General features: G+C 36.0%; 1 protein-coding gene across 15 annotated transcripts in view; it reads left to right on the top strand.

Moving 5' to 3' along the window:
• Positions 1 to 22128, top strand: part of NRXN1 (neurexin 1) — a 625130-nt gene that overhangs the window by 247615 nt on the left and 355387 nt on the right. For 12 of the 15 annotated variants that reach the window (XM_065739653.1, XM_065739648.1, XM_065739644.1 and 9 more), the window contains 2 exons: positions 5611 to 5814; positions 7991 to 8017. In XM_065739653.1, the coding sequence (XP_065595725.1) occupies positions 5611 to 5814; positions 7991 to 8017 (231 nt within the window). The remainder of the gene's footprint in view (positions 1 to 5610; positions 5815 to 7990; positions 8018 to 22128) is intronic. The other 3 variants (XM_065739655.1, XM_065739654.1, XM_065739646.1) reach the window with 1 other exon arrangement.

Genomic DNA, 22128 nt, shown 5'->3' with positions numbered 1-22128 from the left:
TCCAAAGGAGAAACAAGATCCTGTTTTATTTATTAATATAAATGCAGTAAGCATCTCTTCATCAAGTTAAAAACAATGCAAACTTGTCTGTAAAGCTTAAGAGCAAGAGCATTGAAATTCAAATTCCTGGTTCATATTTCTTATACTTTAAATAGACTATGAATTGAAAAATAGTATCTATTCACAAAGTTATTTCTCCCAATAAATATTTCAGAGCGTTTCTGAGGGTGGGAAAATTTCCTGAAAAGCGGATGTCTCGGTCTTTTCAGCGATTTAAGTAATCCCAAGTGAAAAATGAGGATCCTGAATCTCCTCTCAAGAGGATGCTGGTGTGTCCTCAGTGATTGGCATGACACTGATGTAGGTATTATCTACACAGCCAAGAATAGAATCCAGCCCTGGATATTTTATTCAGAAACAAATTGAAGGAAAAAAAGGAGAGGAGAATCCTTCTGGGTTTTTTAGCTCAAAAGTAGGGGAGGTTTCTAATGTCAGGTTTATAAATAGAGTGAAGGAAGAATGCATAAAATCTTTTCTTTTAATCAGCCTGTAAATTGTATGTTGTTATTCGTTTCTTGTGAATAAGAAGGAAACGTTTGCAGTAGCATGTACTTATTTGCTGTTGATCAAGTTTGATGAGGGTTTTTGAATATTTTCCTTTTCAGTGTCATGCCTCCAATACTGATATGATAGTAAAATTACTGTTCCTTGGCACTGAGGCTCTTCCTCTTCCAGCAGATAAAACAGCTCATAGCACATTCTGAGCTAGAATTATGCTCTGTTAGAATTTAATAACTAGATGAAACTAAACAAGAAGGGAAAAAACACTCTGTCAGTCTTTACATGAGATAAGCTAGCAGTATAGAGCTCAAAGAAAGATGAAGTACACAGTGCTATAGGAATCAGTCTGTCCAAAGCAAGTTGGGCAAAAAATTAATGAATATAAATTTGTAGATGAAGTGTTCCCTTGAAGTTTGCATAGCTGGTATTAATACCTGCTGCCTCCCCACATTCATATCATCATCTTATTGAACAGCCTTGCAAATCCATTCTTCTCTGCTGAAGTACTGCAGGATGGAAACAGTTGTGTTAAAGAACTAAAACAAAAGCTCTAGTTATAAGAGGAGATTCAAAACAAGCATATTTTGTTTTATATTGAAACTACTTTTTTCTCGCTGTCCAGTGTCTGTAAAGCATCAAGTTAGTACACGCCATCAAGACTTAGCCACAGTGAGTTACAAAACAGCAGTAAGGAAAGAAGGAACTCACTGTGCTGTCACAGGTCCCTTGTATTTTCTACTAGTTCAAAGGGGTTGGAAGGGACCTCTGGAGGTCATTTAGTCCAACTCCTCTGCTAAAGCAGTTCCATAGAGCAGGTTGCACAAGGAAGTGTTCAGACGGGTTTTAAAGATCTCCAGAGAAGGAGTGTCCTTCTGAGCAGCCTGTTCTAGTGCTCTTTAGCCCTCAAAGTTTTTCCCTCATGTTCATATGGAGCTTCATGTTTTTCAGTTTGTGTCCATTGCCCCTTGTTCTGTTTCTTGGCACCACTGAAAAGAGCCTTGTTGCATCCACTTGACTCCCACCCACTAAAGATTTATAGGCACTGATAAGATCCCCTCTCAGTTTTCTCTTTTCCAGGCTGAACACTCCCAGGTCTCTTAGCCTTTCTTTACGAGGGAGGTGCTCCAGGGCCCTAATCATCTTCTTTGCTCTCTGGTGGACTCTCTCTTGAATTTCCCCTTCTTTCTTGAACTAGGAAGAATAGAACCATACACTTTACTCCAGATGTGCTCTAACAGGACAGAGTAAAGGGGGAGGATTGCCTCCCTTGGCCCACTGAATGAATGGCAGCACAGCCTTCTGGTGTATCACCCATTCCTCCTAGCTTTGAAACTTCAGAAACCTTGCTGAGGGTGCATTCTATCCCTTCATCCAGATCACTGAAGATGTTGAACAAGACCAGTCCCAGTACTAACCCCTGGGGAGCATCACTAGTTACAGACCTCCATCTAGACTATGTGCCACTGTTCACTACCCTCTGAGCTCTTCTAGGCTGCCAGTCCTTAATTCACTTCACCATTTGCTCAACTATCTCTAGGCTATGAGGATGTTATGGGAGACAGTGTCATATGCCTCCTGTCATCGACCCAGCTTGTCATGATAGCATTGAAGGCAACCAGATTGGTCAAGAGTGTTTTTCCTTTGGTGAATCCATATTGACTCCTTCTCTTCCACTTACTTGGTGATAACATCCAGAATAAGATGCACCATCACCTTTCCAGGGATGGAGGTGAGACTGAATGTCCTGTAGTTTTCCAGGTCCTCCTTCTTGTCCTTTCTGAAGACTGGAGTGACATTAGCTATCGTTCAGTCCTCAGGCACCTCAGTTCTCCATGACCCTTCAAAAATATGATAGACGGTGGCTTTCTAATCTGTCTGCCATCTTCCCCAGCACCTGTAGGTGCATTCCATTGGAGCCCATAAACTTGCATGCATCAGGTTTTCCTGGTCAATCTCTGACTAGATCCTCCTTGACCAAGGGCGAGTCTTTCTTTCCCTAGACTCTCTCTCCTGTCTCCAGGGTCTGGGATTCCTGAGGGACAATCTTAGCAGAAAAGACTGAAGCAAAGTTAGGTGCAATAAGCATTATTTTTTTTTCTATTTTACAGATATGTAGTATCACTGATCCTCAGTTATGGCCCTCCGGGCAGTGCTAAATCTTGATGAAATTCCTGCTTTTAAACAGTTTTGTGGGTTTTGTTGTGATAACTCTATATCTTAGAAAGCCTGCAACTCAGAGCTTCCCATTCTGAAAGCAGCTAGTTGATACGAAGGGCTTTCCTGGTTGCCCCGGAGTTTTAAAGTCATTTGATCTTATGTTCAGTCTCCTTGGTTTGTTCTTGGAACATCTGTTTCCAAAATAGCTGGCACAGTGAGGTTTAGGAGGATTGAGTATCTAATCACATCATGTCTGTTCTCTGTGATTTTAAACACTCACAGGTTGTCTCTGATTAAATTAAGACAGTTTCTTCTCTCCTTTTTTTTGTCATTCTCTGAAAGACCAAATAATTATACGAAAAATAGCAACCGGTACCAGTGTTAATTCTGACAACTTTATTTTGTGTTATTATAAAATAATGTATCAGCAAAGATCTCCAGTGTTTTTGAATGGTCTTCAACTTATAACATTTAATCTGATTTTGCTCAGATTATGAAAAACACAACTAGTACTAATGGTCCTTATGTTAGTAGGCATTACAAAATATTTCTCTTTTTCCCTCGTGTTATATATATATATATATATATATATATATATATATATATATATATATATATATATTTATGCTGAACTTCTTTAGTTGTCTAAATCATGTTTATTTTGGTGAAGTTCTGGGGAGTCTTTTGTGCATGGAGACTAATAATCAAGACACAGGAAATAATTGTAAGCTGTCCTACCCCCACTGTCCCCAAGTAATAAAGACAAAAACCAACAACAAAGAAACAAGCCACTTCCCCTGTGAAAACTTTCTGACTTAAAGTCTCTCATCAAACTGGTGAGAAATAAGCATTTAACATCCTATACAGGAAAAAAAGTTTATATTTAGAATATACAGAACATGGTTAGAAATAGTCAAACTTGTGAATGTATACTAATTTGTCCTAATGATTTTCACTAACAGTATTAGTCATTTCTTTTTTTTTCTCCTTAATCCACTTTAGTCAAAATTTGTAGTGTAGAAGCCTGAAACTATTGGTGCATATACCACCCATCATTTTTGCTTCCAGTGTGCTCATATTTGTCCTTACATGACACATAATATAAACTGTTTAGATAAATGGTAGTGTCAAATGGTATTGATGTGATGTAAAGCAAAAGAATTCTTATGCTATTTTAATTATTATATTGATTAAACATAATAAACAGTAGTACGTGAGCTGTTATTACAAGTAGGACCACAGTAAACCTTTGCAGTAGATAAGTATCTCAATTTTACTTTAATCAAAATTAAAGTACAGAAAAGCTAAATTAATTGTCCAAGATTGCGTGGCAGGCTCAGCAGTGAAAATTAGGATCACACCTGGAGCTGTAGGTAGCTGCATCATAGCTGGTACAGAATGTTGACTGTAGAGTTTGGACAGGAAAGGAGTGCAAGAGAGAACTGGTACAGTATACTGAATTTTCCAGTTTGGAATTTGCACAAGAAAACTGGTCTTAGTACTTGTTAATATTCATAGATTTGTAATTATATCTTTTTTTCCCTTCTGTATTTGGACAGTGAAGTAAGTGCTGAAGTTTACCCTTCCTGTGGCTTCCCTGAGATACTGTCTGATGTCTGCTCCATTTCTTTATTTTTTTTCTCCTTCAATGGTTTGATATGCCCTCAGGATTGCACTTTTTTTCTAACCAAGACTAGAGATCCTCTGTAGTCCTCATCATCTGATACTTCACCAGTTTCTGAGCATAAGAGTTTTGGGGTGGGTTAAAGAATGTAGGAGACAGGTGGAAGAAGGTAAAAGGTTTCTAGCAAAGTAGTGGTAGGCAAGCAATCAGATATGTGTAAGGTTGGATTCAGCTAACTGTATTTCGTCGTTGGGGTACTGGTTTTGGTTATATCGAATGGCTGTTGCTGTCTGGTAATCCTGGGCATGCTGAAACAGTACATCTCCATCTGTGGTCCTGACAGCCATTTCCAAAGGCTGTGTTGGAGGAGAGTCTGCAGCACTTGATCATCCTGCTTTATGCTTCAGAAGAATCTATGGACTTTGCTTTCCAGGAACTGCCATGTTCCCTATGAGCAGCAGTGTCATCTCTGCTCCCTTTCTTGCTACCAGCACGGAGGCTGGGAGAAGATGACTTTTGGCTGGTTGCTTGGAGGCCTAACAGGCCATGACTGCTCTGTGCCCGCACCGCTCGCTGGGAGCACTTTCTGCAATGTCTGAAGCTGACAGTTACTTGCTTGTCTCAGGGGTTTTTAAATCCTACCCTCAATATGCCAAGTCCAGTCTCACTCCTCAGGTTGAGGCTGTCGCCATGTCTGTACACGTTTTTGAGTCTCTCAGACCTCAGCCATCACAACTGTGAAGCAGTCTGCTCTCGACCAAACCATGTGTGATGGTCACCTCCTCCACCCTAATTCCTTAAGGCTTGGTTCTGCTGACTGGATGATAATCATAGCTGGTAGTAGCAATCCCAGTAGGTTTACACATAAAGTATCCTAAAGCACTTGTCTGGGAGGGGGTAGGGGGGTGAGGGGGATGACAATCTGAAATGACCTTTTAGGAAGTTGTTTACCTGGGTAGATTTACAGGCTTTGATGTTAATTGCAGAGCAAGGACCCAGTCTGGCAAGCATTTATTTACTGGTGATTTTACTGACCTGTTTGTTAAAAGAGTAATTGTTTTTCTTTTAGAAGCACCAAAATATCCCACATAAGGAAAGACATTTTGCATCTTTCACTGTTGTTGTTTATGCTTCTCAGTAATAATTTTAATATGTGATTTTTCCATGTCATGCTGAGTGGATATACATTTACCATCTTCTGCTTGGGCAATATCAGTAAATAGCACATTATCTTCTTTAATAACTGATTTTCTCTTTTATGTTTTCAGAGGCAACAATATTAAGCTATGATGGAAGTATGTTTATGAAAATACAGCTCCCTGTTGTGATGCATACAGAGGCAGAAGATGTTTCTTTACGGTTCAGGTCGCAGAGAGCTTATGGCATTTTAATGGCAACAACTTCCAGGGAGTCTGCTGATACCCTCCGCTTGGAGCTGGATGCAGGACGGGTAAAGCTAACGGTCAACCTAGGTAAAAAACTCCTCCTTCAAGAAATTAGCATTTTTCTTTACATTTTTCTTTTTGCTTGCAAACATTTACAAAACAGCCTGTTTGAACATTAAAAGTAAACTGAAACAATATATAAACACATGTCAGTGCAACATTTGCATATGCACATACACACACAAATATTTGTCATTTTTTAATTATTATTATTTTTCTTTTGCATTTTTGTGGTTTTTTTATACAGTCTTAACATACTCCATCACAATATTTTTATACTATTGTGTGTTCTAAAAAGAGAAGACTAGTTCATCAGTGGTTCTTTTAGGCTAAAGTCTTTTCTTCATTGTGGATGATTGGTCTCCATCCTCGACTTCTCCACGGTATTAGTTCCACTATTTAAATACATAAGCAGAAACAACATGTATGTAGGTTAGTTCAGTTTTATTTCCACCTACTTATACACGAAGTACATATATACTGAAGAATATCTAGTTTTAACTCTGAAAACGTTTCATTTAAGTATCGTTTCCACTGATGGATTGCTTGGTCTCCTTTTTTTAGCCATCAGATCTATAGTAAACCCATCTTCTCTTTTTTAAACAAATCTGTGGTGGTATCTCTGTAGTATCGAACGATAACACAACCCTTCAATGCCCAAAGACTGCGGCCCTCAGCAAACAGCCATGTGAACACAGGAGGCACAAACCCTTTTACAGAAGAAAAAGAAAGAAGGAAAATAAAAAAAAAAAAATGAAGAAAAAATTGGTTTTGTGGTTTGAAGTATGATGGATAAAAAGTTAGGGTATCGCTTCCTCTAGTTAATTAGTAATGATAATAGGGATAATAATAAAATTATAGTGCTTTTGCTGCGTTTACAAATCCACGTTAGGATCTGAAGGAGGAAAATGCACGCTCAGTGGAGTCAGCCACATTCAGTGGAAAGCTATTTTGAAAGAGAACGGAGTAGAAGCGTAGATCTAAGCACGTTCTTAAGTAACGAATCGCAGATAAGGCGATACCCAGAAAGCTGAAGAATCCCACCTCCCCTTCCCATCCCCGAGCCCATACCGCTGGCTGCGCGCTGTCCCCGAGCTCAGCCCTCGCCGGGAGCAGCGCGGTGTCCCCGCGTCCTCCTCTCCCGCAGTGCCCTCTAGTGTCGCGCCGGGCTCCTGCGGAGAGCGGGAGCGGCGGCGGTGGCTTCTGTACCAGGGGGTGTGCAGCGGCTGCTCCTTGGCTGTTTGCGACCACTTTTCTGATGCGGTTGACGACACATGGCAAACTCAGCTATATGGCAACAAAATCTAGGTTTAATGACGTATCTGTTCCTCAAAGGTATAAAGCAGGAGTAGATGTACGGACCAAGTAGGCTGGCGTAGGCGGTTCTATTTTTAAGGCAATAATGAAGGTAACCAGCGCAGCACAGGTTAGGTCATTTTCTTTATATGTAAATTAGCCCGCCTCTATCAAGTTTTGCCTGCTTGTATAGTTGAAGAAAATCACCCATTAATACTACTACTACTTCTTCTTGCCCTTCCCTTCATCTCACCCCTTTTTCAATTTTTAACTGCATTTTTTTTTTAAGGAAATAGTCTGAAAACGGTGCTCTCCAATTATCAGTTTATCATGATCATTTTGTCCTTTTTAACGTAGCTTTAAACAGAGTCACTTTCCATTTATCAATTCTTTGCTTAAATAAAAAATAAAGAAGTGCAAAGCCCTATTTGTATGCCTTGGAAATTGGCTTTGCATTTTGCTGTGCAGTTGTTGCAGATCAGCCTTTGAGGTATACTGTACAAAAGCTGTCCAAGGTGTCTGATTGAGGCCTGGCTTGCTCTATAACCCATTGTGACGGAGCACTTTCTAATTGAGCTGAGAGAAATTACCTGTTCTTTCACAGATGGGGAAAAGGTTGCAGCCTGCCTCAATTAAGCATCTTTAACATTTAATCTGAATTTTTCACTTAGATTTGTCACCATGTAGCTTTGTTTGAAATTGGCCATTTTTACCCTATTTGTCGTTTCTATTTATAAAGATTTATCGCAGTATATCTGGGTTATAACATATGTAAAGACTGATGAGATGGAGTGGCCATATTTGCATGTGTCTGTCCCCGGAAGGGTGGACTGTGATTTTATTGGATGTCTGCAGCTATTACCTTGAAGGATAAATTTTCATTTTTCATCTATTCTTCCCCATCTAGACTGTATCAGGATTAACTGTAATTCCAGTAAGTGCCTATTCAAACTTTTTAAAATGTTATTCCACCATTATAAAATATGCAAGCTAGATGAAAATAATTGTGGACAGTTTGCAAGTGCTTGGTAATTTATTAATGAAATGTGATGATTAACTATCGGCGTGTAAAAAGTCATCATATACTCTAGTGTGCATTTTTTGCCCTTCCTATATGATACAGCTTTTAACTGGAATGTTACGAAAGGAAGGATTCTGGAGGCTGTAAAGTCATGCAGGAAATGGTACATATGTGGCACAGTATCTACCTGTAGTACTGCATTCTTCTATCCAGGTTCTTTAATGGGCACTATGTTATCAAATTTCTAACATTTCTGATAAGCCGTCACATCTTTTCCCTCTGGCCCACCCCTCTAATCCTCTTGATGTTTTACCTCCAACGTGTGGTTAGACTGTCAGACCATAATTATATGCAGTATGAGAATTTTTATTTTCTAATCTTCCTAAACAATTAACTGTATTAACAGTCTGCTTATGAAACAATTGGTTTTGCTAAGCCATTGTTTTATGGGAATGCAATATATTACAGCAAGGGCATGATTAAGTCTAAAAATAAGTGTAATTTCTATGATGATTTTTTACACTCTAATTATGTAAGAAACTTTAAATTGAACATTTTTTCTCTGTGATATGCATGTTTATGAAACAGAGGGAAACAATTGCCAGATGAATGGACTAAATTTTAACTTCTCTGATATTGTTTGGATTAAGAGGCTATATTCTGAAAGGAGAAAAAGGACTGTGATTTTATTTTGAGTCTATGGAATTCCTGAATGGTGTCAACAAAAGTATTGATAGTAAGTATGGTAGATTTGAGTTTTGGGTTGTTTTTTCTTTCCCTTCCCAACAGGTTTTGCAGGTCAAGGATTGGCTTTATGTAAATTAATACAAAACTAAATAATAAAATTTGCAGTAAGAATTTGTAAAGTAAATAGTTTCCCACAAGTCATCGAAGTAACTTCCCACAGTAGTTTTATAGTCCTCAAAGAAAGACAAGGGTTGTATTAAATTGCATTTATATATATATATAAAACTTTGGTCAGGTTTTTAATCTGAACCATGCTTAAATCCAGACAGACTTTTCAATACCATAAATGTTTGCACAACCAAGGCATAAAGAAAGCTTTGTTGTATAAAGATTTAAGAAGTTTTTTTGTTTTTTTTTAACTGTTCAGTTACAAAGGCAAATATATCCACTAACATTCACTGAGATCATGAGAACATTTTGTTGGAGTCAGTTGTAGGCCAGTTATTTTTCTCTGGATCAAGTCCTGATTACAAAATAATAATAATAATAATAAATTCAAAGTATAAAGCAAAAAGCTTTTAAAACAGGAATTTAATGAGTTGGTATGCTGCTGCTAAATTATTTTTTTCTGTAACAAAAGCAATCGTTATTTTTTCTTCAATTCATTAATGAAATCAGAAAATTCTTCTGAAAAGGGATAACAGAGAAAAAACTGCTGGTAGAGTCACAACAAAATAAATCAATAGATCAGTACATCTCTGAGTTCTTTTTCTAAGTCTCTTTTGAACAAAATGAGGTTTCATGAAAATAAATTAAAATGATTTCCGGGATACATTTTCAAGTAAATTTGAGATCAAAAGATGGCCTGGAAATATAGAGTAAGTAATAAGCTTCCCATTTAAGTACTGAAAAAGCAGTAATATATTTACTTCATTGAATTAGCAGTTATACAATCTTCGTGGTCTCGTACAAAAGCAGCAGAACTTCTCTACAAAATATCCTTGGCATCAAATACTCGTAAGCTGTTTTTCTTTACAGTTCATTTCTAGCTTTTTTGTTATTATAAATGAACTTTCATGAATAGTTCAATCTCCATTTATTGCTTGTGCACTGAACGAATTTCTGTGAGCTTTCAGAACCTGTCATGGTAAGTACTGCAATAGTTTACTACCAGCATTTGCTGTAGGTTTTTGGTAAACAGGTAATGTTTCATAAGTAGTTTCTGTGCTTTAATTTTTAGATTATGAAGACTTATTCCTCTAAGCAGTCCTTAGGAGATGCTTTCTTATTAGACAGTGTATTGGATTTCATTGGACCACACAATTTTTTTTTAAAGCAACAGTATCCAGAACTTGAGCCTCTTATTTTGCTATAATCTACAATAATTCAATTCAATAACTCAAGCTCTTTGTGGGAGCCCTCTACTGGGAAGTGGATGTGTATCAATCCTGATTTTATGTTGATGGAAATAAACCTGTTTTTCACATTTAGGAAGCTGTTTTCAGATTTTTCCATTTCTGTTGCTTAGAAAGCTTAATGTAATTTCACTGGTGGGACTGAAATACCATTTATTATAACTGCAGTAACAATACAGCTAAGATCAGAATGATGTGTTCTGGTTTAATTTGAAGAAAAAGCTTAAAAAAGGATAAAACAAAACAAAATCTAGTATTTTGGCTGAGAGATGAAAAGAAAGAAAATTGATGGAAGCGCCTTATTTCCTATAGTAAATTGCAAAATTAGTGAGTAAATGTTGCACCTTCTTTTCTCCCTCAAATGTAGCCTGAAACCTATCTTTTGCTCAGTGCAGATCAGATGAGCTAGTCAGAGCTTAGACTGACGAAGCCATTTGCTCTAGGCTTTGTCATGACTTCACCTTTAGCTAATGTCATGTGTTGCAGAAGAGATGGCATTTTGTGGTCTTATTTATATGAAATATATATATACATATATAATTTCAGAATGTTAATAATATACTAAGCTACTACTAAACTTGTGTCTGATTAAAAATATTATGGAGACTGTTCGTGCCATGACAATCTTGTGGAACTGAATAGCATACTACACTCAAACTTTTTTATATGGTGCTACCTTAAAATAGTGAAATCTTTATAAAACCTAGGAACACTTTAAATTCTTTCACATATCAGTCAGAAAATGCCATTCCTGAAATGTTGATTTTGTTCACCCTTAAATCACTTCACCCTTACATCAATTCTTCAAACGTTCAAGTTTACAATATAAAATTGACAGTTAAACAAACAAAATAAACAGACCTCTTAAACTGCACCTATGTTTATGTCAGTGCTAAGACCAACATCAGAAGAAAGAATGCATGTACAAAACTGGCTACGATTGTTTCAGGTTTTGTTTTCAAACATTCATTTATATGTAAGACAGAGGTGAGTGATGTTGGTTCAAAAAACACAAATCCTTCTCATGTGGGATTGCTTGGCACTAGGTGTCTCATAAAAAGAACTGTAAGTTGAAGTCATTTCATGTCTTGTTTGAATATAGCTTGTAGATCTTGATCCTTCCCAAATGACACTGAGTTTCACATGGATTCAGGCTAGCATTGTTTCCATTATATTTTATGCTTTTTAGTATGCTGTTAAAAGACCAGTAAATTCAGATGTACTGAATTGATTTCTTTCCTAGTATGTTTTTGGAAATAGAATTTCATCCTGTAAAATTTATGACATAACTGATTTTGAATGTCCACTGAGCAAATGCAAGTATGCTGTATTTCCATATTTTCACTGCTGCTATAGTAAGACCTACTGTCTTGACTCAACCTCAGTGTCCTGCTTTTCCAGTTCTAATGTTTCCAAAACTGTTATCACCTTAAAATTTCTGTGACTGTTGAGGCTTTCAGTTTTTTATGCATGTTGCGCATTTTTCACATGAAAAACCATTTTTTTGTAGATTTTCTGCATTGCTGTCATTTCTGAAAAATGTATTACCTACATTTCTATGAATCAGCAGAGTATGGCCATAGGATTTGTATTAATTGATACAGTAAATACTGTTAACTATTTAGTGGAATAGGACTCACTCTCATTTCTGGATCAAATGCTTTTTTTTTTTTTTTCCAATATGAAAAACTTTGTGGTGATATTTTTTTTCCTATTGGACGCTGAAAGATTGTTCAAGTAATGGCACACATATTGCAGGGCAACTACAGTCTCATTTCACTGATACACTGCTTTCCTTCTGAGGGCAATGGAGTAATACCATACATTTCCACTTATACTAAAATGCAGGGTGGTTAGAAATGACTTAGAATGGCAGAAAGTTAGGAAACATAGCAGTGAGTACTTTGGCAGCATATATGTATACTTCAGGGAAGGTATCGACTTGCTTTGCTAGCTGGGTTTCTGGCTCTCCAAATTAAGAGTTATTTTCTGAGCTTTGAGACTTGTCTCTCTGGTAAAGTGCCCCTTTACTTGTTCAATTTTTTGCACTCTTCCTTCTGTCTACTTAGTAACTATCCATTCTCCAAATCCTTTATTTTTTCTATTTTTTTTTCTCTATTTCATTTCTATTTTCCCTGCAGTCTTCTCTTGTTTCTTTCATTTGTACCATCTTCCCTATACTTCATCATTCTGCATTTGCACACACTACATATGCAGTTAAGTTATTTTGGAATATGTACTCCCTGTTACTGCACCTTTTTTTTCTTGTAAAGGCATCCTAAAAAACTGAAGCATGTGAAGGAGCTATGTTAGGTTATCCACAAAGAACAGGAGAATTGTGTTGAAAAGCCAACAACAGTGTTTAATTGTAGCATGTTTTCAGGCTACACACAGGCTTGGAGAAGTCTTTAAATGAACACCCTGCAGCCTTTTGAAAGCTAATCCTTGTGATATGCTTTTGGTCACAAAGTCCAGAGTCTTCAGCTGTGCTCTTGTGGGGTATTCCTCCTTTCTTTTTGTCTAGGGCAATAGAAAATCATTAAAATGATGCAATTTTGTAGCTGCCTTTAAAATACAAGATTTTGTAATTGGTCTGTTTACTTCATTAAGTGCCTTCAAATTTTATTGGATGGTTTTGATCTTTATTTGGCATTCGGTATTGCTCACAGCCTCCTACAATATGCAAAAGATATTTACCAGAGAGGACACGAGGCAAATCAACAGAGCACTCCGAGTTCAGTCAGTTATTCTCCTCTGTTTGGGGCATAAGGTTCGAAATGTTGATAAATAATTATTTTAAAACCTTGATTATACTTTGCAGATTTAGAACGTGGGGCCATTGGATCCCTTCTCATTCAACAGAATCACTTTGAAAACTCTTTTCTACACGATTTCCTTGAAAACAAAGCCAGTTTCTGCTCAGCAGAACTGAAAACGTGTGGAACTTTTCACCCAGCTACTCAGTAACAGAGACCATCACTTGAACCTAAGTTAAAGAAACAGGTTATAAGGCATTAAAAGGAAGACTATGTCTTCGCTTAGAGCCACTCTCACTAGAGTATTTAGTTCCTCATCCTGAATTTCTCCTAATCCTGTCCTGTATGTATGCTTCTGTCATTCTGTGTGAACTGAGGCTGAAAACAACTAGGCCAGAGAAAAATACTTTGGAAACAAAGTCGCCTGTAAAACCATCATGGAATGGAGTAGAGCAGTTACAGGACTGCCCATAGTTTATGTGGGCAGTCACAGAAGCCATTTAGGAGAGACTGTGATTCCTCATTCTCTGTAAAATACAAGAAGAAGTTGTGATACAGTTTATGCCATGTATGGTTTAGTTCCTGGAGATGCGATAGTACAATCCGTCCCCTCTTCCCAAGATCTTTTTGCTCACTTCTGGAGTAAAGCAGTGGCTGTTTCCTCTCACTTGTAACCTGATTATGCTTCCAGCTTACATGAAGGACAGCAGTATTTCCATGCTGCTCAGAAAATCCTCAACTATGTTTGCTTTTTCTTAGTTAGCAAAAGCAGAAAGTGCTGTTGGTCTTCTAGAAGATTGCCAATAAAATATAATTTCAGGTTCCTTTACTAAAAAATAGATGTTTTTCTTTTTGTGCATATGCTGTTTTTTCTGACTTTCATTCTCTAATCCATTTTCTTTCTCTCCTGTTAAGACCTACATTCTCACTATGGCACTTTAAATACATAATTAATTTAAAAGGATCCTCAGTAATCAAGTATATAGTATTTGTATACATGTGGCTTTATTAAAGTGCAGTTGTGTGCTCTGTAATAGCTTGAAACAGTAAACAAGGCAGACTAAAAGACTAAAGACAAGGTTATTCATGTGAATTTGAGAATCACTAGAATACAGAGACTCACCCATTATAATCACAATCTAATCAGATATGAGAGTCAAACTTGCTTTTTAGATGTACCACGTGAGTGTTTTCAGAAAAGAAAAGAAGATTTTGCTAAAAAGTAGTATACTTTCTAGTCATGATACTTCAGCATACCATACAATTTTACAGGGCTACATATAAATGATTTCCAATGTATTGTGTATGTAAGGCTTTATGAACGAGCACTGTGATGTGGATATATTTCATTTGGCCGTTTGAACATATGAACACTGCCAAAATATAATCAGCAGAGCCTAAGGGTGTGATCTGGAGTTCACTGAAGTTGCTCTCTCTGAAACTTGAGGCTGATCCTTTAAAAGGGGGAATGGGAAGCAACACAGCACTGAGGTGGTACGACAGGTGAATCCCTGAAACATGAATGGGAAAGGGAAGTGCTAGAGGCATATAACAGACCATTTTACCAGATGGTACAAAGCAGTCTTTGGGATATGTGAGATCTATATTAATAGATTTTCTAGAATTAATAAATCCAGATATATATGAAAGGAGTTATCTTTCATACTAGTCCTATCGGACCTTCCATAAAAAGACTTTGCAGCAGAAAACTCAGCCTTTCCACTGTTCCCATGGGAAGAATCAATGGAAAGAAAGCTTTTAATGAATTGCAGGTCCTAAATTTCTCTTATCCCACTTTTGAGAATTTCTTATGCAGCATATGAAAGGAAGAAAACTTAATCACATTTCAGGACTGGTGATTTAATTAACCTCCCTGTTTTTTTTGTCATGACAGAAGGTGTGCATTATAATCTAATCTTAGAGGCATAGTGAAGAACGATGTGCTCCCCAGGGGAACTGTTGCTATTATAGAATCATAGAATCACTTAGCTTGGAAAAGACCTTCAAGTTCACCAGGTTTAACCATAAGCACGCTAAGAGCAATTGCTAAACCGTGTCCTTTATTGAATACCTTTTCTTCTGGAGAAGAATGTGTAAAAGCTCATGTAGTGTCAGTCATATGTTAATAAACTGGTCTGTGGTGGCAGTCAGCCCACAGTAAAGCTCCGATACTCATGATCACACAGGAATTTCTACTAGTGTGTTCATAAATGATTGGGCAAAGAGGAGGAACACTTGAGCAACTTGGTCTAGAGGGAGGTGTCCCTGCCTATAGCAGGGGGTTGGACCTAGATGATCTTAAAGGTCCTTTCCAACCCAAACCATTCTATGATTCGGTTTGCAGATGTGATTAGATTCTTTACAAAAATAAAATTAGATAGAATTCAAAGTTAGTACGTACAAAGTAATTCTAGAAAAAATGACCTTAATGGTTAGAATGAATTCTCTTAGCACTGAGCTGACAAAATTGTGCAGTCACTGTAAATGGCCTTTGTAAAACAGCTCATTACTCAGAACAGACCAGAAGTCCCAAAGGATGTTAGTAACTAAAGGAAGAGGAGGTAAGACCAAGCCAGAAAGCAGTTTCAGGATGTTGTGCATGTCGTGAATGTTGTACATGTTTTTAGTTTCTGTTTTGCATGAGAAAGTCAGACAAGATAAATACAGAGTATATGATCAAGAAGGCTTCAATGTATGGATTTACTTATGTACACTAAGAAGCCTTGTGCAGCTATGAAAAAATGTTGATTAGTATGAACTTGAAATACATAAGGACTTCATGTGATAAGGCAGCTCCTGTAACTCAAGAAATCTATGAGAATCTATAACTAATTAGGCTAGTAAATACTATACAGTGGCAATTATGTTTTTGGTTAACCACTACTGAAAGGGTAGTACTGAAGCTAGCTGGGCTTCTGATCTCAGCTGGCAAAGCCACTATTGTGTCCTTAACTGTAATTAATGGATAAAAGTTGCCAGTGAAAGCGAATATAGATCCATCTTGCATGCCATCATTTCACTAAACTTAGTAATCCTTTCTGTGAAAATTAGACTATTGTCTAGTCAAATAATTAGGATAAAGCACTGATGGATTCTGTTTCATATGTGCCTAACATTGTGAATATTATTTTGACAATGCCAAGAGCTTTTCAGAAGGAAATTTTGGTCGTCAGCACTTTTAAAAGAAAATCACTGTTAGCATTCAGTATTAAGAAAAAATAACTACAGTAACTCAGCACTGCTCAGTTGATGATGTCTCTGAATTTAAATGTAGATGGGAAGTGCTATCAGATTTTTGTGTATAAATACCTTTACTCACTTTTCACCTTGTTGCTTAGAACCCTTTCTCTCTAAAAGGTAATGCTGCTGTGGTGTTCATTTATTAATGCCTTTGTAGAAAGAATTTAAATATGCTTATGAATTGGAATTCTTTCAAAAAATTAAAGTTTTTTTCAGTTGATAAATTCTTAGAGATTTTTTCCAAACTAAACTGCCTAAAATATACTAAAATCATTAATATTTTAGGTCACGTGTCAATTAAGTATATTGATAATAAGCTAAAGGTTTTTCTCAAATGAAATGTACTGCATCAGTGCAATTAATTCTGCAGTGCCCATCTTTAGTTTTTTCAAGGAATCTGCAGGTAGATGCTGCTTTTCTGATGAGCACATCACATATTCACAGCCATAGTATATAGTTACAAAGAATTTTTATAGTAATAATAATCTAATAGAATTAATAAAAATTAGATTTGAATGGATTGTTTGGGTTAGTACTAGCAAAACTGTTGAGCATTTCAGTAGGCCTAAAGTACGGTAAGATGAATTGCCAAGTTTGTTTAATTAATTAATAATTCGTTAATAAATATTATTAATAGAACATTGCTATATTATTAAAAGTAGGTGGTACTAACTTCAGTGGAAATCAGATCAGATTGTATTTCTCAGTTTGACTGATTAAAAGAACTGAGCCACATAGGGAAAATATGACCACAGACTTAAAGAAGAAAAAAATAGTTACCAAATTGAAATTTTGCTTAAATTAAAATGATTCTAATGCATTAGTACTGCTGGAAGTGTGACATAAATTCCTAGTAAGCAATTGTTTTACTCTTTCAGCATAAAGATCTGAGATCTGATTACTAAAAATGATGAAAAGTGCATGTGTAGAGAACCTTTGTCTTCTCATGTATAGTACTGTAATGCAGAAGCAGAGTTCTCTGCCTGTCTGCCTAAATACAAGTTTGCAGGACTTGGTCTCTGTGCCATCTGTGGCATTTTTGATGGCCAGATCTTTATTTAACCTGCAGAAAATACCAGGTAAGTATATGTTAGCTTTAGTTGTATGACTATTTGGAAAATACGGTTTATTTTGTCATTGCTTCACTTCTCTGCAGTCATCACTGCATAAGTTTAACCTTGATAAAGAAGTCTAGCAAGCACTTAGCTACAATATAATAGTAGCTTCATTAATGTTATAGGAACAGTTATTCATTTTTCACTGTACTTTACTTAAGAGCTAATAGTATTAAAAACATCTACCTAGTGCATGTCACTGATGAGCAGTTTCCTATATAGTTTCCTATAAAATATATATTCCTATATATATATATATATAATTCCCATATATATTAAGAACCTATGCTGTGTCTAGAACATTTTGCCTTGGTGTCCATTAAAATGCATGAAACGACTATCATAACATTTTCGATGCTCAGTCATTTATTACTGGAACCACATAACTGTTTACTTGTTATCTCTTCTTGACAATGACTTTAACAAATTATATTCAGGTAGTTGTTAAAATTTCCTTCCAAGCGCATTTCTTTCTTTGGATGTCATGTCAAGAGGTTAATTTATGCTCCCTTACAGCTGATTTTTAGGCCTCAATCCATCAGACAAATCACTTCAAAGGAGATATTACTCTGAGTTGAGAAATCAAGATAAAGCTGTCTTTCTGAAAAGCAGTCTCCTTTGGGAAGTGTGCAAAGAATTCTACAGCAATTTTTTGTCTAGGCAGTACTGAAGCAACAAGGCTCAAGATGAAGGCCAAGACATGGAACAAGAAAAAGTTATTAAAAAAAGGGAGCTGTGGTTAACATAGCTTATACTATTTCTTTCTTTCTTTCTCTCTTTTTTTTCTTTTTTGTATTCTTATTCATTTTGCATTCTGTAAGATATTCCTCTGAGGAGTGAAGTGCATGTATATAGAAATTACTATTGAATAGTTAGAAGTTCTCTGTCATTCTCTGTCTCTACACTTCAATTCTTTTCTTATGAATAGTAAAATCTGTCTGGAAAAGAAGGATTGAAGAGGTAAGTCAACAATTCCATCTTTAATTCACAAGGCATGAGCTGTTTATGGATGACCTCTGGAACTCCAGTAAGAAATAGAGACAGACAGCATGCTTACAGCATCTGAGGAATTCTATTTTAGAACTGAAATGAAGGTATAGTGAAGATTACCCGTTGAATTTTTGTTGTGCTTACCACTATACTATGCAGTCCATGCAGTTTTTCTATGTAAAATTACAGCAACTTTGAAAGCAATTTCCTAGAGGGAAAAATGAAGCTGTACACACCACCATTTATCAGAGGAGGAAGTCTTGCAGCTCCACTTAATGTTTTGTAGATGAAAGTCTGTTGACAAGCTAATCAGCTATGAATAAAACAGCACTATCTAGAAAAGACCAAAGTATGGATTCTTGATTTCATAGAATTATATAAATTGAGATTCAGAGTGTGCCTTAAGAAACTGCAAGTGGTAACTTTCATCAAGAAACTAACTTGGATTTTCTTTTCAATAGTAAATCTGTCATTCACTGATGCTGTACACAATTCTTAAGAGATAAGAAATGGCAAAAAAAACGTGCAATATTCTCTCAACATTGAAATCAATTCCATCTACTCAATTGTAAAATTCATTGTGTTCTTGTGCTTTAGTTTTGTACTACAATGCAAGAGAAGGAGCAAAAAAAAAGCCCGGAGATAAAAGGCAGTGAAAAGTGCTTGACTGTGTACCTGTTTAGCATGCAAATGCTTGACAAGCCATAACTGCAAAATGAAATTGTCAAACAGCTGCAAATGCACAGTGAAAAAGTAAAACCAAAGGTCGCTATTGCAGATGTCAAAGTTAACTAAAACTTCAGTTGGCTGCCTTAAGTACATGTCTTGGAAGCTAATAGGAGCAGCTCAAGTGTAGCATGAAAAGCTTGATACAGAATGCAGCTTAGCATTACCAAAAAGGCTTCATTTATAGAAAAGAAATGTACGTTGATCTTCTGGGTAAGAAAGCTGGAAGAGTTGCTGTGAATTTTGCTTTAATACAATGCCAAATTAAACATATGCTAGCTGTCTCAAACAGCCTCAGACGGAAGTGGTGTCGGAGACAGTTCAGTGCTTTTGTTCGTAACAAAATCTTTATTGGAATAAATATATGGTATTTTTGTAAATCTTATTTTGGGCTCAAGAATCCTGAAAAAGTCTGTCTCAAAAATCCTATTTGTACAGGGAAGAGAAGTTCCCTGCTCGTTGCTATTCAAATTTGTTTTTTACAGGTAAGGAATATTAGACCTGACTTCTGTCAATTGAAAGAAATGTTTAAATAACACTGACAATGTAATCCACTATTTTATCAAGAAAAAAAAAACATCTTTCATTTTATGAAATATTTGGAAAAATATCATTTACACTTATAACAATATTGCAGCATACATATATCTTAAGATTTAAATCTTTACATTCATGCTACTGCCAATATACTAAGTGCTCATTCCTGTGTAACATGTCAAGGACATCAAGAATTATAACTCCTGGACAGAGTCTGGCACAGCCAGAATCTGGTGGCTTTTCAAAAGCTAAAAAGATCTGAAAGCAAACAGTCATGCACTACTACACTGTAGAGGGGACACTTCACAGGGACCAAACTCAGAGCTAGAGATGCCATGACATAGTAATGAAGAAATGCACAAATCAGTAATAGTGTTTTTGTGACTATTTTCTGACATGGTTTAACTAAATCTTGTATGTCTTCAATGTGTAAGCTGGAAAATTTAGAGACCAATCCTATATCCATCAAGGTCAGTGGAGGCTGTTTATACAACAGAGATCACCCTCTGTATTCATCTGTACCTAATTTCTGAAAATAATTTGAAATGTCCATTTGAATGTTCCTTTCTTTAATCCTGTTTACATAGAAGCGTCCAAGAATAAGCAGTCTTAAGAAATTTTGTTTTTTTGATCTGTAATGACTTTGAGGCTATTTAAAAACATTTAAGATAGAAGCAACAATTGCAAATCTTAAAAGATTATTCTCTTTACACTTAAATAGGCATTATAAAGCAGCATTTCCATTTCCATTAAAAAAAGAAAAAGAACAAAACAGCACAAAATGAGTACGAGATTTAGTTATTACATAGCTTATAATAGCTGTGCCTTGGAATGAAGACACCTGTAAATAAAGAGGAACGTTTTCTTAAAATAAAGTCACAGTCCATTTTTTTTTCCTTCTGTTTACTCTAAAATACCGTTTAAGATGTAGTGGTAAAATGAAACATCAAAGTATTTTTTTTCCTGTTACTTTCATTTATGCCTAAACATAAAGGTAATGTTGTTTATTAAAAAAAAAAAAAGGGAATTATTGAGAAGCATACTTCATACTTAAATTGTACTATCTTTTAAAATGTGCTTTAGAATTTTCACGCTTGTAGCTTGATATAAATGGGCACAGTCAATATCAAAATTGGAAAGGCTTTCTGATGAAAGCTGTTCCTTCTTCTTCCCAGTTGTCTGTGATAATGCCACCAAAGTACCCCACATATTTAAATTCTCAGAAAAAAAAAAAAAGAAAGAAAATGAAGTCAAGTAACATTTTCTTGCAATCGCTGCAAGTTAGGCTTTTTTCCCCCATTGGTTTTAGGTGGAAATTAAGCAGACAGGTTTAGCAACAGGAAATTGTAGTAATAGTAGTATACTGTTCATAATTGATTCTTCCACCATAAGAAAGTACTTGGAGTCCTACTACAGATGACCCTACACACCTATTCATAGTATTTAATGTATTTATTATCTTAGATGATTCTTAGACCAGGAGGGGAGGAACAGTGATTAAGATCCAGGATTTCAAAGTGATTTTGGTAGCTATCTCCTGTTGAAATGCTACTTCCAAGTCAGTATTCCTCCAGGATTCATAGGTTGAGAGGAGATACCACAGTTTCTCTAAGAGCTGAGGCCCTGTGTTTAAGTACTAAGTTGTAAAGATAATGCTTAAGAAAAGGGCAGTTGCCAGGTTGCTTCAAAACCTTAGGGGAATATTCTCACTGTTTCTAGAAACCCAGAACACTGAGTATTTTTTGCCTTGTAATTTGTTCGGTTTGGCCTTCCTTTTTTTTTTTTTCTCTCCGCTTTTCTATTTCTACCTTTTTATTTTTTTATTCTTTTATTTTTCTGACGAGTCAAGATAAGAATAATGGGTCTGTTTGCTGAGGTAACAATCTAATTCTGAGAAAGCAGAAAACTCACTCATCATTATTTGTTTTTTTTTTATTTTTGTTAGTTTAAACTCAAATCTCATGGATCAGTATAACTGATGGAACTCCATAGTTGCATGGAATAAATGAATACTGCACATCACATATTCCTCTAAAGTCATTTCAGGGCAATGAAAAAAAATGAATTCCTTTGTTGGTTAAAATGGATGTTTCGTGTTAGTCTTGGTACTATCTTACATAGGAATTGCCAGATCAGTTCTCATGATTTTCAGTCATGCTCATATTGGAAGAGAGAACATAAGAAACCACAAGTAAATCGTGATGGATTAGACATTTTTTTCTGTACCAGTTTTAAGATGCTTTTTGTTAAGTAGTGGTCAAAGAGAAATCTTACTGGAACAAAATTTCAGCATGAGAAAGTTATCTATAACAAAAATATTTTGCATAGGTATATTTCAGTCTTGTAGATTTATTAAAATTTCCCGCCTTTTTCTTCCTTGTTTGGTAATATATGAGCTTACACTGAATCGTCGTCAAAAATCAAAAAGCTCGTTTTAACTTTTTGATCAATTGATTTTTTAATTTTTTGTCAAGTCAGTGTGATTTATTCAGTGCCTGAGTATTTGTATGTGAGTTGTTGCAGTGACTCTGCCAGGTTTTCTAGTTCCCTTCTTTTCT

Source organism: Cyrtonyx montezumae, unplaced genomic scaffold (genome assembly GCF_038088225.1).
Source record: "Cyrtonyx montezumae isolate F1298 unplaced genomic scaffold, pur_monq_1.0 scaffold_24, whole genome shotgun sequence".
Taxonomy (NCBI): Eukaryota; Metazoa; Chordata; class Aves; order Galliformes; family Odontophoridae; genus Cyrtonyx; species Cyrtonyx montezumae.
Note: the sequence above shows the minus strand (reverse complement) of the source record. Positions and strands in the feature narration are given on the sequence as shown.